Raw genomic sequence first — 18632 nt, forward strand, 5'->3', positions numbered from 1 at the left:
ATTTCAGATACTTGAACATTTACAGTACTTATAGAAGTAGAAAGAACTGTAGAAATTTCTTGAAGAAGTGGAACAGGTACAGTTCCCTTTTTTAGGAGAGGCCTTTGCTTATACAGAACTTTTAATATTACAAATATAACACCAAGATAGATTAATATCTGAATTTGATGGTGGTTTAAAAAAAGACTTATTCTTAAAATTGAAATTTTTAACATTAATAAGATATATGTTAGAACAATTGGGATAACTACAATATTTACTACTATAACCAGAAACTAGAGATTGCTGAGAAAAATCCATTACAATACATACATATATATATATATATATATATATATATATATATATATATATATATATATATATATATTATTTTTTAATGGAATATATATAAATAAATAAAAATATCACAGCTTACAAGATCGAACCTGAAAATTTGTGTTCCAAATAAATAACAAAAAACAAATAAAAAAGTATTATACCTGAAAGTACTTTTTACTATGGGGATTCTTAAAGACACATCTCTTCGAGAGGCCATCTAACCTAAAACTGTAACATAATTATTACAACTGCTGTATAAGAACTATATGAATTTTGGCAAAACAAAATATGAAATGAATTAAAACAAGAAAAATTTTACATTAAATTCAATGATTGAATAATTTAAATAAAAATTAACAAAATTCTAACATCACGCTATGTAAAATAGTATACAATAACAAATACAAACAATTAAATTATGTATAGTAGTTATATAAAAAGATTCTTACCAGAAATATACTTTTTCAAAGTATGAACATTCCCCGGCCATGCTCTCCCTTCCCCAACTTAAAAACTACTGAACTTTCGCGCCCATGACTTCGCCATTCTGAAATCTAGTAAATTATTTTCTCCAACTAAAATCACTAAATATTCCCTAAACATCTCGGAAATTTTTGGGGAATTTGTAATACCAATTTATAAAATTAAACATTAAAAATCCCTACAACCCCAGACATAAAGGTCGTGCCTTTTCGACGATTCCGAACGTCTATCATCGGCTGTTGCCCCTCCATCCCTATTCGCTTGGCTCCCCCTGTAGGTTTTCTATGTAGGTTTCCTATGTGGCGGATTGGCAAATGTAATAACACGCGATGTTGCCATTTAATTTTATTACATATATCTTTTTTAAGTCATTCTAATTGAATTGATATACCCAGAAATTAAAAAAATACATATTATATGTACCATACTTAAAAAGAACAAAATGTTACAAAAAATAAAAATTGGATAACTAATTTACTAAATGTTAATACTAAACGGATGTTGACATTTGACCCCACCTCCATATACGCATAGCGTAAGCTCGTGCATTTCCGACGGTGCCGAATGAGGCTTTTGTTCCTTCGTCCCAATTCACTTGCCCCCTCCCCTGAAATTTTCGGTATTGCCAATTTAACATTTTCGAATTCAAATTATCTTAAATATCCGTTTGTAACTTTTTGTTTACCATTTAAGTATTGTGGTACCATTTAATATTGATGGTTTTCTATGTAATATTGAAATAGTGAATAAATGCGAAATGGGGACTGTTAAAAGAGACCACACAAAGACCTCATTTTAACAAAAAAAGAAGTTCCGTTGTTGTTTATTTAACATGCAAAATTTTTATTTATTTGAAATGACATCTGTTGAATGCAGTTACCAGTTACATTTTTTAATATATCAATGTCATGTTTGAAATATGGAATTCAGGCTTTAAAATGTCATATTTGGTAAGTACCTATTTAAAATTAACCTATTTATTTATTTATTCAGTAAAATTCTAGGACGAATTAAAGGAAAAACTTGAGTTGTGGAATTTTGATAATAAATATTTGGCATATGCAAAGTTATTTATCATTCTATTGATTATTTTGCAAGTCGTAATTTGGATTTGTTATAGATATAAAAGCAATAATAATGGAGCAATAGTTGCACATCTGTTAGTAGCATTTGAGGTTAGTAATTATTCCATTCCATTTATTTTTTAAACTTTTGCATAATCAGTGGTGGCTTATGAGTTTTGAGTTTCGTGGGATACATTTTACATAACATGAACAAAAAAAATCAAAAACAATATTTTATTGTTATTTGCGCATAATTAATAATATACAATTTGAATGAGCAATGCTTTTGTTATGTATACGAAGGAGGAATGAAAAGTTTCCGACCTCAACCCAAAGAAGGCGGCACTCGTTAATAAAAACTAGTGAACGTAGTTGTGCATCCTTTGACAGTTACTCACCAATGTTTCGGCTATTTGAGAAGCGCAGTTGACCATCCGCCTTACTCACAAGATCTAGCCCCAAGTGACTTTTTTTTGTTCCCTCATATAAAAAGGGCGCTCGGAGGACAGAGATTTTCTTTTGCAAAGAAAAACGCCGAGTACTATTTAGACGAGTTAGAGAGATGGGTGCATCGCAGGGAGAAGTGTCTAGAGGTATAAGGAGACTATGTGGAAAAATAAATTGTTGTATCATTGTTATGTGAGAAACTTTTCAAACCACCCTCGTATTTAATCCGCAATCACAAAAACACCTTTTATAACAAATGTCTTCACTACCCTTTGAAAATAAAAGACATGGCCAGCAAAATAATTTATTTATTAATAATAAATCCATCTCGTCCATAGCATTTCTTATGTTAATAATTCCTTTCGTGTTCTTACCGGTATTAAAAAAGAGATGCAGTGTTGAAACCTTTGCACAACAAAATTCACAACACATATACACGACCAAGTAGTTTTTGAAACTAAAAAGGCCTAGCTCACCTGACTAACCGCCACTGAGCATAATTAGTTAGGTTTTTAAATCTACTAGGAAGGATTTATTTTTATTTGCCTTAGAAAATTCTCTTTTTTTAGAGTAACTTATTCTCTTAAATTACTAAATTTAAATTAGCATTAATTACGTTTTATTCATATGTACAATGCACCTTTTCTAACAGTCTAGGCATATAGGTTTTGAAATCGAGGATATTCATTATGAACGTTAGTTCCAGTCCCCTTATTACATGCAAATGATAACTTTTATTTTCATTTTTTACATCTGCAAATTTCTAAATAATTTCCTTTAACATATATGCAGTACCGTGTCGGAATTATCCTGGAAAAGCCAGAGATTTATGAAAAAATTATTACATTCATTGAATGGCCATAATCAAATCAATATTGTTGTGATTTTTACGTACAGTGGAGAAAAAAGTATAGAATATTTTTAAGAATACAATATAATATTACGTACAGAATCTTATAAATAATTTAAATAAAAAGGTACAAAATATGTATAGCTGACAGAATCTGGAAACGATAGAATAAATAAGCATTATTATAACTAGTATATTACATATGTTTACTCAATAAATATTTTATATCTTAATTTCATTTTTTTATTTTCATTTACAATATTGTTATTTAATTTATTTGTTTAATTATAAAAAAATTAAATAATATTAATTACAAAATAATATAACAAGTAAACTTAATGTATACATTTTTTTAATATCTTACACTCGAGGCTTTTTAAACTTTATGCAACAACATTTAAAGAATACCATTTATAGAAACAGATTACAAATGATGAATAAGTTATAAGATACAATAACAAATAATGTTCAAAGAAACAATAAATGAAAAACAAGAGTGAGGATCTTTTTTGAACAAATTAAAGTGGTATTTTTGAATTTATATATCCAAATTCTGTTTTCGTCGCTTATTACAATGAAATGTATGGTATGTTGTTAATAACTATTGTTATTTTATTGTTTTAATTTTAATCTACGTAAAGAAATTAATAGCAAAATTGTCTATAAAATAAAGTTTTAAAAATGTTGCTGGGTGTTGTGGATCATGACTGTTAACTATTTATTTAACAGCATAAGAGGAAATACAATTAACAATTTGCCATTATTATTGAATTGAATATTACGTACTGATAACATTTAAGAAATTGTCGTGTATCGTTAATTTTAACTCATAGGCACGAATAATTTCTAATCACTCGATCTTTTTTATTATATTTCTTAATAACATATATTATTATTTCATAACATTTAAAATGTTTCAATATGCACTATTTTACGTTTCGTAAATACATGGTTTTGTTATGAAAATAGTTAATTTTTATTTCTTGTATGTAATATTTTAAATATTTTTAAAATATATCACATTAGCTCAAATACAAACTTAAATCATTTTTAAAATAATTCAAAATAATATTTATTAGGATTATTTTAATATTTGTTATTTAAATAATCGTTTTAAATATTGTAGTAATTATAACAATTTCAACAAAACACAAAAAATATTCTCTGAATAACTAAAACTTATAAAATTAGTTAATAATTTGCCGTATTTCAATCCATGCAGTCCTGCTTATAGTATAAAGTATTATTCTGTAATTTCGATACACTTCAGGCATGTCAAAATTTTTACTGATTCAGTTTTTGAATCTAAACGATGCACGGTAACAGAATGTGACGGTCGAGGTCAAGTGCTTCGAAAAGTGGCAGACCACTTATGCATCCGATATAAGTACATAGAACTGATCATATGTACAAATTACAAAACAATATGTGCCAACATAAATCAGTTTCGTTAATTGTTCTTTTATGGTTTTATCCATTAAAATTACATAAAATGACTTATAAAATTTCTTAGTTCTATTCCAAGTACTTTAATTAAATTATTTTGTATATTCCGTTGATCAATTGTTTAATTGATTGTTTAATTTTCTTCAATATATCCAAAATGATGCACTATGTTAGTATAACTAGAATTTATTTTAAAAGCATGGTCTGAAGATGTCTTGAATGATTGATATCATTTTTATTGTTACATCCTCGCAACCTTATTACAAAATAATCCTATTTTGTTATTCTCAATTAACACGGATATATACTCATACTCAAAAAATTTCGTCTGGCATGTTCCCGGCAATCAAGATTATTTGTGTGAATTAGTGTTTGTTTTTGGATTGCCCCTTAATCAACATTTTTATCGCTTATTTAAAAATAAATATTGATAAAAATATATAATAAACTAAAAATATAATATAAATAATAAATTTATTCAAGTTTTTTCTTCATTTTAAGATTATGAAAAAACCCCTAATCCTATTTATATTTTTAGAGAATTACACAGTTATTTCGATAAAATCATTAAATTAAACAAAAACAAATAAATCTGTGGTGCCGAACCACCACGATTCATTTAATTTAGGAGAGCCCTTTTTATTTTGACAACAATTTCTGTGCAATTTTTTGTTGTCTCAATAATGTATTCTAGTTTTGTATATATTATTTTATAAATTGAATCTGCTTCATTCATACTATCTTGTTAATTGGAATCATTCCAAAAGAGTATGAATCACTATAGTTATTCTGCATTTACATTTAGTATTGCTTTAGTAAGAAGTAATTGACAATTGATTGAAACTAAATCTGTGTAATGTACCATATTTTATTTTTTGATGAATTATTCTGTTGCCCTTAATTTAAAGTTAATCGATTTCAATGTTGTTAAGGATACTCTCTATAATCATATATTTAAGTTTCCTATTCTATTGATGTTACTATGGATAATAATAATGGTCCACTAAAAATGTTGCAAAGTATAATAAATCCTAAGGATCTAAATTGGCAGTAACAGGTAATAGATTCCTCTAAATGTATGTATGTATGTAAATTTTTTTGAACATTTAAATTGAAGCTAAATGGAGTTGTGTAATTTTGTTATCACGACTGTTCGATGTCTAGTATATAAATTAAAATTTATTGTTTGTGCATTGATTGACGATTTATCTCAAGGACGCTATAATTACTTAATCCGAGAGCCGAGTTGGTTCTCTATTTGACTATTTTTAGACCGTTCAGAGTTTAATTCTCTAGTAAGTCGATTTCCACAAATCGTGAGTAATCACAATTTTTATATTTAATCTCACTTAAGTTTTGAAGGAGTACTCTTTAGAAATGGTGACGACACAGATCTGAGATGTTCAATGACAAACCTCATGGTTAATTTTTCAATTAGATTGGTATCATGAGTATAGACTGTTAAATTAGCTCATTTTGAGTGTTTTGGATATTTCGAGTTCAGACAGAGATAAGCTGACGTTTTTGTTATCCAGTCATCACATTATTTCTCGATTGTCGATTGCAATACATACATTTTTTGCCGTCTACAGTCTTCTATGCTAGTAGTATAATCAATAAATAAAACACTTGTTTTACATTTACATTCAAATTTATTTATTATATAAATATAGACATCTCACATACATTCTCAAAGAGATTTCGTCCGTATAGGTATCAAAATTAATTGATGAGTGTTCATCTCATTCTTAATTTCATCTTTTCAATTATATGTACTCCACCCATTTGAGATAAGGTAATTGTTTAGAATCACGGCTCCACCTGTTTTGAGCCATAAAAAATCGAAAAATTGACCCATCGACAATTTTTTTTTCAAATATTAATATTAAATAAGGACCGAGTAAAAAAAAATAATTAATTATTAAAAATTAATTACTTAATTAATTTTAAATTTGAAAAAATACCGATATTACGTATTTTGCTTGAATTTTTTTGTATCAAAATTTGAAATAGTTGAAATAAAATTAATAATATAATATACAAAAAGTAATTTTTTACTTTCTAACAAAATTTATATAAATCACACAAATCAAACACAATAAAAATTGTCTATAAATCAATGAATAATCAAACTAACAAATGAAATGTTAGAAAATATAAAAATTCACATCAGCAGCGTTGAGCAGTGTGGCTATTTCGGAAACCGACTTTCTGGGGTCTAAGACCATTTTGGAGTGCTCGTTTTCGTTTACTACGTTCGGCACGTATCGGTTTCCGAGTTGAAACACGACTGCTGTTGATTCAGAAATCGAACCTTGCCTTTGGCGCCGAACTTGTCTAACGAAAATACAAAGTTCACAGAGAGTCCCTTTACAAAATGGCCACACTGACGTTGAGATTCCAGAATTGACAACTTAATTCTAGGCCGCTATAATGCAGTTTTACCAATTTCACAATAAATAATTGTTTATTAGTAACGATTTTTATTAAACAGTAAACACAACAAGTTATTAAACAATAATGGCTATGGTTCATTGATGGTACCACAGCAACATCAACAATTATTATTTATTTCTGGTTGTATTTCAGGAACATAGAATTGTGGATATTATAGAAATATTAACCATGTACCCTAATATCATCAATGAGCCCATTTCAAATAATGGATATACACCTTTTATGGTAATCATGTACTAAATCTTAATAATTTTTACTTACTTGTTAATTTTCTAGATAGCATGTTCGATGAACAACACTCAGTTAGTTAAATTTATGTTATCCAAAGGTAAGAAAAAATAAATTTAAAAAATATAGAAATTTTATTTTACATATTAATACAATTTGAACTGAAAATGAAAAACATCAATTATTTCTCATTTGAGCCAATTGTGTGTTTTGGCTTTATTTGTTTAATGGTACCCAATTCGTCTCATCAGATGGGAAGTGCACTGCACTGAGTTGCAGTTGATAAAAATCCATATAATTTTTGATGATTTTCATACATTTTTTTTGATAAAAAGTATGTTTCTATTTGTATACACCAAGATAATAGTTTCAACCAATGCTTTGATATTTCTAGTACAGATATTTAAGATTGTTAGATAACTTAAAATTGTTGAAGAATTGTTTTAATCTCATTTTAAATTATAATGAGATAACGAAGTTGTAGAGTAATATTATTTTCTTCGATGGTGATTAATAAGTATGCCAAAAGGACCGAAATCAATTTATACATTAAATATTTTACTGGCATGCTGTATCAGTAATCGCATAGTTAATTTTCTCTTTACTACCAAAATCTAATTTAATTTCATTAAGATTTACTAATTTGTGACTTGTTTTCTAAATTTCGTAAAAATCGCTTGCTTAGCCTTGTTAGTAAATTAAATTGTTCATATTGAAGTGCTGAATCTGTACAAACTGTTAACGCGGATTTTTATTGTGAGCAATTGGATCGAGTGAACCAATCTTCACCAATCAAGACGACATTTTGCAATTAGACAATGCAAGACCATTATTACTTTAAATTATGTTTGTCATAATAATCTCACCATATAGTATAGTCTATTTAGATAATCTACGGACTAATATAAACAAATTTAGTTGCCTGATAAGTATCGGGACGTGGTAAATTTGCAGTTCGGTTGGCTGATGGATAAAAATATATTTTTAAGAAATCCATAAGAATATTTATCCAAATACTAATTGAATCTATATATGGTAGTTACTTTTAGTTTTAAATACGTCATTGTCGGAAATCATATTTACGTGCGTGAATAGAACGTGATCATTGTTTACGTCAATCTATACCTTATGTAAATGGAGTGTAGTTTATTTTTGCGTTATCTTATCTCATAAGTGTTGTTTCCTATTCATTAATAAAATTTATTTGTAGGTGCCGATATACACAAAAATACACCTTATAATGATTCCGTGTTTTATTTGGCAATGTTCCACTACATTAGAAATCCCGGAGATTTAAATGCCACTTGTATCCGAGAACTGTATTATGCTGGTTGTGATATTAATGCGCCCAATGGTAACGGATATACGCCTTTACAGATGGCTGCAATGTTCGGTCACACTCCCCTTGCAAAGTGGTTGCTTAATAAAAATGCTTCGGTGTCCGTTTATCCCCATCCCATTGTAATTGCTTCTTCTCACGGTAATAAAATTATATACATATTCTGTAACTAGCTTTCCTTCTATAACAGTTACAGATTTGAATTTAAACTAAATATACCTTGCAGGTCACCAAGAAACAGCAGGATTTATTTCCAGTTGGGTCAATTCACATGATAATAGGCTAAATTAGTTCATCACTGTTTACTTGTGGTTAAATTTGAAATTAAAAATATTGTTGAAATAATTCCAACCGTAACAGGAAGCTCTAAAAGAAGTGGGATGTAATAAAATTAATATAAAAAAATTTTATTGTATTTTTTACATTAAATTGAATTTTATAGTTATATTATATTACATTGTTTGAATGCATATACACTATTGGTAGAAAGTAGGGCAACTTTAAAAATATATAAATTGCTACCACCCTGTATATGCAAATCTAATACAATTATAAACACACTGGTTAGCAATGGTGGGATTTTATATGTATAGCACTTATTCATGAAAAGTTTAAGCGAAAGTTTTTCGGGATTTGGATGGGTCCTCTCCTTTGAATAGAGGGTAATTAATCGTTTTATGTATAAAGAAATACCGAGGAATAACATAGTACGGTATTCAGATAAAAATATGCCACTAAAATTTGAAGCATACTTTAAATTATTAAAAGTTGTGGTTTTTTTAGGCAAAAAATTAATGTTATGAACTGACCGTGTCATTTTCCCGATCTAAACTTCATCAAAACTTATTGGATGTTTAGAACAAGCCCATAGTTTTCCTTTAACCACCTCGTTCTTCCGACTTATTCCCGTGTGGCGAGTAGTTAAGTAAACAGATTCCTAATATATACAAAATACTTTATTAAGAAATAGTTACATACAGGAAGCAAACAATATTAATTATACTAACTACCATATTTAAGGATGACACTTACCCTTACGTGATTGTACCTTGATACTTATCTTCTATCTTCACTATCTTCTCTACCATCTTCACAACTAATCAACTAACATACTTTTATATTTTATTTAATTAAACAAAACATGACTTGGACGATTCACTCATTCAGAGTCTGCGTCAAATATAATAATAATAAATATTCTGGAATGTCTTATTGCCCATATGTGACAATATGTTAGGAAAGAGACGGACTATTCTTCTTAGAGGCAGAGATCCTGCCATATGTCAAGCATGAAATTCGAGGGATATGGTATTATCTACCTGATATTTAGTATGGCTAGATATATACAGTAGGAAAAGCTTTTGACCCGTCTGAATTTAGAGAGAGACATCATGCATGACAGAGACAGTAGAAGTCTATCCCTATGTGGGAGATTTTCTATCTCTATTGCACATGATGTTCAAGATTCAGATGGATCAACTCTTTTTGTACTGTATAGAGTTCTAAAGGAACAATTTCTAATAAAATATTGTTACTATTACTAGCGTACTAGTTTTTTTCTGAGTGTTTAGCATTTTATTTCTGACTTTCTTCCGGCTTTGTGTTTTTTTTTGTCTTATTTTTTTTATGGCGGACGAAGGTTTTGTTAAAGGACAATAAGATAATTTACGTCAAGTCATTTATGGTTATAAATTTTATAAAAATGCGGAATATTTTTCATCGCATTAAGACAAATGAGTAAGTACGATCAAAGTGGAATTAGTTCATTTAGGGATTAAAAACTTAAATTATGTATTTTATTTTAAATGAAACATTAATATGTTTTTTTTTTACACCTACATAAGATAAGTTTTTAAAATGTTGTTCTCCATTGTGTTCACATTATGTATATCGAATAGGATATTAATATATACATTAATATATATTAATGTATACAGTATAGTTACAGTAATTATTGTTTAAATCGTAGAATTGTCTAATTGTTGTCCTACTTCTGATATATTTATTCTAAAAGAAATTTTACTCAATTATGATATATGTTGATAATTAAAATTTATATTCATATCGTACGAAAGAATTACAGTTTTTTACCATATCGTATTCGTAATTAAAATTTAAATTTATAACCTTAGTAAAACAAATAAATTAAAAATTAAGAATATGTTTCACACAAAATAAAAGATTCTAAGTAATAAATGCCTATTTTAATAAAATAAATAATTATATAATCATTCTATAAATAACAACAAAATTAAAAAAATACACATTTAAACATTAAAATATATAATTTATATTTATATTAATAGTAAAAACCACAAAATTATCACCTTCCTATCTATCACTTATCTTGATCTACTTAGACAAGAAAGTGATAAATATTAAGCTTGTTGTTGTTTATGTGATTTTGTTTAAATCTTCTGATTCCTAGTGCGTAGTTAGAATAGGAACTTTAATGTTGAGCATTTCATTTTGAACATTCTAGAAGAACTTGTTGTACCATATAGTATGTCCCTTTTATAGATGCAAATTTTTTACTAAATAAACGACTACATACAATATTATTTTGCTGACGTTGGGAATAGTGCTATACACTGTTTTACTCTAATCAAGACCTTAACTCAATAGGACATACCTGGAACATTCTATGAAGACGTTCAAAGGACCATCCTAACCGAATAACTTAATAATATAAATAAAATATGGAGCGTCTACTACTCAAAATTTGGGAGAATTTGGACCAAAATGAGTGAAATTTTAACCCAGATTTTGAGTAGAATGTTGAAATTCCTCATATTAAGTAAACATTTTTATTTTTAACATCAAATTTTGTTAATTTTTTTTTATAAAAACAATATTTTTTGTAACAATTATAAATAAAAACCTATTCAAATAAATATACAAAGTGTGTCTACGTTTATTTTCCCATTTTCAGAAAATATTAATAATAATCATTTTGTATACAATTTTAAAAAAGTTGTTTATAAATGGGTCATAAGTTTCGAATTAGAAGTTTGTTCACAGGAAACAAACAAAACAATTAAAAAGCTAAAGCAATTACTATTTTTTCAAAGCTGTAGCGTAATTATTTCAATGTTATTTCTTAAAAACTAAAGTCACTTATTTTTATTTTGCAACGAATGTAATTTGTAATAAAGTCCTCTTTGACTAAGAAGTTCTTCGTGTCTGCCCATTTCCTCTACGACCCCCTCGTTTACTACACATATGACATCAGCATCTTGTATTGTAGTCAAACGATGCGCGATTGTGATACATGTTCTTCCTTCCTTAGCTTTATCTAAGGCTTCTTGTACGACCTATATTTTTTTTAAATATTGTTATTATTTTTGAAATACTATGAGTAATAACTACCTTTTCACTTTCAGTATCCAAGGCACTAGTTGCTTCGTCGAGTAAAAGTATCTTGGGATTACGAACTAAAGCTCGAGCAATTGCTATCCTTTGTTTCTGTCCACCAGATAACTGAGTACCCTTTTCTCCTAGTTTAGTGTCATAACCCTAAAAGACAAAAGTTTATTTAACCAAAGAAAATTTGATAAGCAGCAACTTACCAGTGGAAGAGTCGCAATAAATTCGTGTATATTTGATTTTTTAGCTGATTCTATTACTTCACTGATATCAACTTCCCGAGAATTGTCCCCATATTTTATATTTTCTGCAATTGTTCTGCTGAATAGATTTGGCTCTTGAGAAACTATACCAATCTGGGCTCTTAAGTTCTCAAGTTTAATTGTTTTTAAATCGTTTCCGTCTGCAGAAACAGTTCCACTTAGGGGGTCATAAAATCTTTCGATTAGCTGGATGATTGTTGATTTGCCACAACCACTTGGTCCTACCAAAGCCACAGTTTTCCCTTGAATTATGTCTAAGTTTAACCCTTTTAGAATTTTTATATTTGGTCTGGTTGGGTAGTTAAATTCTATCTTAGATAATTTTACGTTTCCCTTCTACAAACAATCAATTTAATTAAGTTACACATACCAATCAAAAACCGTTTGTTCCAACTGAATTTTGGGGGAGAGAGAGGGAGAGGTCATACACAACAGAGACAGTAAAACTCTGCAAATTTGATTCGTAGTGGGAATCTTTTACTGTCTCTGTCATGCATAATGTCTCTCTCAAATTTCAGTAGGATCAAAGGTTTTCAAATCGATATATTTATATAGGTATTTCTTACTAGGTCTACTTCCTTGACATTTGCTCTATCTATTATTGCTGGTGTTCTGTTTAACAACATATTTATTTTTTGAATTGCCTTGAGTCCTTTTTGTAAATTTGGTGTAAAAGCTAGTGCATTTGCAATGCTCATAGTACCCATTATCAATGTCTGTGAAACTCTAAAATAGATTTATCATTTAGATTTGTGAATTTGCTTAAGTAAATATTTTAATTTTACTTAAAGACATTTGTGTATTCTAATCCGTCTTTGATTAATTGTCCTCCATAATACATAGTGGCTGCATACGCAAAAAACATTATGCTTCGGGAAACGGCCATTACTAAAGATCTTCCATGACTATACAGTAATTGTTTTTTATTATGATTCTCCAACTCAGCCATATACAGCATGTAGAAATGGTCCTCACTGCATAAAGAGACGACTGTCCTAATATTTGAAACAGCTTCCACTGCAATCTTTAAAAATTCGTTTATATAAATTTTAGCCAGTCATTTATCATATGAATGAATACCTTTGTTGAGTTTTCAACTGAATTTTTAGTTCCTTTTGCATCATCGGCAGATTGTTTTCTTTGTAAATACATGGAAATTAAAATTACAGGTGTAAAAGCCAGAGCTACAAAACCCAACTTCCAATTGTAATACATTGATAAACCAATTGCTAAAACAAAAGTAGCCAATGACTGGACAATTGTACCTATACGTTGTCCCGTAGCCTAAAAATAAAAATTCAGTTGTTATTACGAACTTACGATATTGTTAATAATACATACAGTATAGCAAAAAATTAGAGCAACCACCTTAAATATTAAATACAATTTTTAAAAACTATGTGTCCATATCTATAGTTGTCCTAATTTTGTCCGATACTGTATGTATACCAAAAAAAAAAAAAAATTTTTGATCCGACTTTATTTGGAGTTTGCTCCGTAGTGGGAATCTTTTACTGTCTCTGTCATGCATGCTGTCTCTAGACAGATTGAAATAATTTATATAAATATGAAAATGAAGTACCCCTTGAACTTGTGCAGCTTCCGAAGAAAGCCTAGCACAAAGTGCTCCTACTCCGTTTTCTTTTCTATCAAAAAATCCAATTTCTTGCTTAAGCATTACATCGAACATTTCGTGTCTAATTCGTTTAGTTAATTTTTCACCAGCATCAGTAAACAGATAAATCTAATAAATTAAAATATTAATCATAAAATATTTTTAATAATTTAAACTAAGAATACTTGTAAGAATGTAGCTATTCCACTTATCACACCTGCTACAGCAAAATAAACACAATATATATTTGTTGCATCTTGAATTTCATCAACCGGTTTCGATAAGGCCTGAAACATTATATCAGGATTTTGTTTATAAAAATATGTGTACATATCTTACACCCATAACATCTCCTAGAATAACACCAAATAATGGCATGGAACTTCCCATAACGCAGGCTGCAATACATCCCAAGAAGAGTTGTAACCATTCAGGTTTGTTTTTATACAAAATTGGCCATATTGAACCATTTTGTTCGATATTGTCATCAAATATAATATCTTCCTCCTACAAAAAAGTATATTAACAATATGCCAGTTTATTAATTGTAAAAGATTCTCTTTACTTTTTTTATGGATATAACGGATGATCTTTTTTGATCTTCTACTAATTGGGTATCTTCATCAATGTCCGGAGTCATGGGTTCAGTTCCTTGTACTTGAGCGGTAACCAAATTGAAATATTCACCTTTAAGTGACATTAGTTCAGCATGAGTACCTTGTTCCACAACTTTTCCCTTTGACATCACAATAATTTTATCGGCTCCTCTAATAGTTGATAAACGATGTGCAATAATAATTGTGGTACATTCTTTACTGACCTGAAAGTAATATATTTATACATGTAATGATTTCATTGCAACAAATTTTCTATCAAAATTAGTATAACTTACAGAATCGATAGCTTTTTGAACCTTTGCTTCACTGTTATTATCTAAAGCTGATGTAGCCTCATCAAGAAGTAAAATAGTTGGATTTCTGACTAGAGCTCTAGCAATGGCTATTCTTTGCTTCTGTCCCCCTGATAATTGGGTACCTCTTTCACCGACCAAACTATTGTAACCATTTGGTAGAGCTTTTATAAATTCGTGTGCGTTAGCTTTTTTTGCTGCTTCAGTTATTTGTGCTTCCGTAGCATTTCGGTTACCATATTTAATATTTTCCAAAATTGAAGTACCAAACAAAACTGGTTCTTGTCCCACCACTCCTATATGATTTCTAAACCATGTTAAATCTAAATTTTTCAAATTTTTTCCATCCACTGTTACCTACGAATAATTTTTTTTTAAAACAAACAAATAATTGGGAAGGAATTCACCTTAGTTTACTTGAAAGTGAAAATTAGTAAAAATACATTAAAAATTATGATTTAACAATGATCGATATTCTCTTTCTGATGGTTTTATGGAAAAAATTTTTAGGAACATCTTAAATTACTTTCTGAAGGCTGTCCTTATATTTTGTGGTTCGTGTAATATTTAATAATATTAATTATACTATTCACAAAAAAAATAATTTGCCCTAATCTTTAGAAAATCACATGAAATATAGATTTTTGAATAAGTAACATAATAGTCTAAGATACTTACTTCTCCTTCTATAGGATCATAATATCTTTGAAGTAGTTGTATCACTGTGGATTTGCCGCAACCCGAGCTTCCCACTAGGGCTACCGTTTCTCCAGCATTGATCTCTAAAGAGAGATCATTCAATATCTGAAAAATAATCTTGAGTACAATATTCATTGCGATAATAATATTACTCACGGATATTTCTTTTCTAGAGGGGTAGTGGAATTTGACATTTGTGAATTTAATATTTCCTTTTAAGTTAGCAACTTTCTCACCATTTTTCTTGGATGCATTAATAACAGGTTCATTGTCAATTACTTGGAAAATTCTGGCGCCTGCAGCTTTTGCCAAACCAAAAGCTTCTATAAACGGTGACGAGAAACCAAAATTCATTGAGCCGGTCATAACAGCAAAAAATACCTAAAATATAATATCCTTATCTAATCTAATTATGCATTTTGTATGAATAAAGCGATATACAGAAATATTTTCTTACAGTGATCATTGTTGCAGGCGAGTAAGTACTATTATCCCCTTTAATATATTTAACCACTAATTGGGTCCCATACCAGAAAGCAAGAGCGTAACTACCATAAATAAAAAACCATAATAATCCAAATCCGGTAGCAAATAGTTGAGCTCGTCTAATATTGTTCTTTTTTGCATATTCTAATTTATTATTATATCTTTTCACTTCTAATTTTTGGCCTCCAAAGGCAATTACTGTTCGAATAGAGGTCAATACTTCTTCAGCTATTGCTCCTGCAGAACCATAAGCATCTAATTCATTTTTACCATATTTTGCTGTTATCTAAAAATAACATTTAATCACAAAACTGCCTTGATTAACTTTTTCTCAGAATTAATTAATCTGCTTTAAAGATAAAATAATATTACTTACAAACTGTATTATTCCCATGGCAATCATGGAAAGTGGCAAAGACGTCAAACAAATAAGTGATAATTCCCAGCCTTTAACTAGGGCCATTATTAAAGATGAGATAAATACAAACTGAGCATTTAAAAAGTTTGGAATTTTTTCGCCAATGCCATCTTCAAGCTTTGTTAAATCCCTACAATAATGAAGAGTTGTATAAAGAGGCTGTCCTTGCAAGCATAATATTTATAAAATAAAAATTATAAAATTTTATTTATTGAATAATATTTTTAGCAATTATTTCGTAGATAATTTGATAACATATTTGGCCTCTAGATTTTATGACATATTTTCTGTAAAAGAGTCCCGATAATAATTTAATACTGAAATTCTTAGATAATACTTACCTACATCAAAATTTCAATAAATAATAATTTTAATATTTATTTATACATTTTGTATATTATTTTACTTACTCCGACATTCTACTAGCAAAATCTCCTGTTTGATTTACATCGTACCATGATATATCTTGGTTTAGGACACTCCTTAAATATAGTGATCTAATCTTCAAAATCTGAAATATGTATTTGATATAAAGTAGTTGTTTACAATTTATAATCAATAATCATACCTGTCTTAAAGCTGTATAGTTGAATGTTTCTATAGATACATATGTTAAAATAAACATTCCTAGTCCAATTAGTGAATTCATTACAGCAAAGTGAGAAATAGCGTCCATAAGTTCACTATTGGCATCATCTATTTGTGAACTGTTGGTAATATTTGTAATAGTTTTGGTATAATCAACTAAAGAACCAAGCAAATCTCCAAATAATAAAGTATTGAGTGGAGTTAATGCCCCGGTACCGCCACATCCTAATATTCCAATAAAAATGAAAAACTTATCACAGGCTGTTGTATACCTAAACTGAAAGTTTTACTGAATGTTGAATGTGGTTACAAAATTAAATATATGTATATACGTACTAATTTTAAAAATGATACTGGAGGTACGTCACTTTTTGTCTGTTCTTGAGATTTCTTATTTTCTTCCCTAAATAACATCTCATTTTAATAATTAAGTATATATTAAACTGCATTTACTTACTCAACATTATATTGATCCGACTTACTGCTTAATATTTTTTTAGTCATGGTTGCCTAAAGTTGCTACAAAATTAAATTGTGTTTTGTAATTAATATCTCAGTCATAAAATTCAGTTGGAAATATAATATAATATAATTGTAAAATTAAGGGTTTAATATATAATTGTATGATTACTGTATTTTCTTCCTGATTTAAGATAATATTGTGTAATTCTTTAAATATATACATTATTTTTCAAATATACCACATATAAGAAATGATACTTCAAATTCTTTCATACAAAAATAATAAAAAAGTCGTTACTTCATTAAATTTTTATTTATATTAGAAAGTAGTTTATATGAGTTACCTGATTTCACTTCCATATTTTTTGACTAAAAATTATAATTTTTACCTTCTAAAATTGTTTGGACGTGGCAAGTAACACAACTTAGAAATGGTTAATAAGGGTTTATTGTATAAAAATTGAAAATCACCAAAAATGAGAAAAATTAGAATGACAAAAAAAAAAACATTTCTAACGCCACTTGAATCATTTTAAAATCTGGTATTGCCGCCTCTGGTTCTAATGATTTCCCTCATTCTATGTGGGCTCCTTGGACAAATCGTTTTGCAGTTGCAGAAGTGTAACATGCCACAGACGCAATGTTTATATACGTCACATACAGCCATAGTATACCTCCCCTGTTTCTCTAATTCTTTTTACAACCCTTAAAATTGATTCCCATCATATTGCTACGACTTACCATCTTCAATTACATTCCCGATTTGAGCTGCTTGTTCATGTGTTAAAATGCTCATTATTTTTTTTAAATGTCGTTGTAAACTTAAATTAGTAAATAAATCAAATGTACTTTACTCAAATAATTTTAAAATAAAAATGAATTTATACGCCAGAATTTAAAGTGGTGGTTTATATTTACCATAAAAAAATAAATCATACACAAATATAAAAAGGTTTTAATAAGAATTATGATTAAATTTTAATCATTTTTCCTATTTTAAAAATTATGCGATACATTTTGTAATGAGTGTATTAGGGGGGGGGCAAAAAAATCGACTATTTTCTGACACTTATTACTTGAATGTACAGAAAATTTTATAAAATATTTATATACGTATAAGTAAAACAGAAATTTTTGTTAAATTCTTCAAACTTTGGCTCCGATGTCTTCTAAACGGTAATAGTTATGAA

General features: G+C 28.5%; 2 protein-coding genes across 3 annotated transcripts; one reads left to right on the plus strand and one right to left on the minus strand.

Moving 5' to 3' along the window:
- The first annotated feature begins 1653 nt into the window (after positions 1–1653).
- Positions 1654–9152, plus strand: LOC109605962 (alpha-latrocrustotoxin-Lt1a). 2 transcript variants are annotated; one of them, XM_049963027.1, is made up of 7 exons: positions 1655–1754; positions 1809–1870; positions 1925–1979; positions 7201–7293; positions 7345–7396; positions 8507–8776; positions 8862–9152. In XM_049963027.1, exons 1-7 carry the CDS (start codon positions 1713–1715, stop codon positions 8924–8926), a joined length of 639 nt encoding a protein of 212 aa, XP_049818984.1. In that variant the 5' UTR covers positions 1655–1712; the 3' UTR covers positions 8927–9152. The 2 variants fall into 2 exon arrangements, with proteins under 2 accessions (XP_019878115.2, XP_049818984.1); XM_020022556.2 differs by having other exon boundaries at positions 1654–1754; positions 1809–1979.
- A 1686-nt stretch (positions 9153–10838) lies between these two features.
- Positions 10839–17506, minus strand: LOC109605960 (ATP-dependent translocase ABCB1-like). Its single transcript, XM_049963192.1, has 19 exons — positions 17438–17506; positions 17317–17383; positions 16961–17257; positions 16803–16903; positions 16351–16522; positions 15946–16260; positions 15645–15869; positions 15468–15593; positions 14772–15146; positions 14445–14699; positions 14219–14386; positions 14065–14166; positions 13847–14008; positions 13345–13548; positions 13050–13288; positions 12831–12990; positions 12205–12600; positions 12005–12151; positions 10839–11949 (listed from the first exon to the last, which is right to left on the minus strand). Exons 1-19 carry the CDS (start codon positions 17482–17484, stop codon positions 11749–11751), a joined length of 3759 nt encoding a protein of 1252 aa, XP_049819149.1. The 5' UTR covers positions 17485–17506; the 3' UTR covers positions 10839–11748.
- Positions 17507–18632: the final 1126 nt, after the last annotated feature.

This window comes from Aethina tumida, chromosome 2, assembly GCF_024364675.1.
Source record: "Aethina tumida isolate Nest 87 chromosome 2, icAetTumi1.1, whole genome shotgun sequence".
Lineage (NCBI taxonomy): Eukaryota > Metazoa > Arthropoda > Insecta > Coleoptera > Nitidulidae > Aethina > Aethina tumida.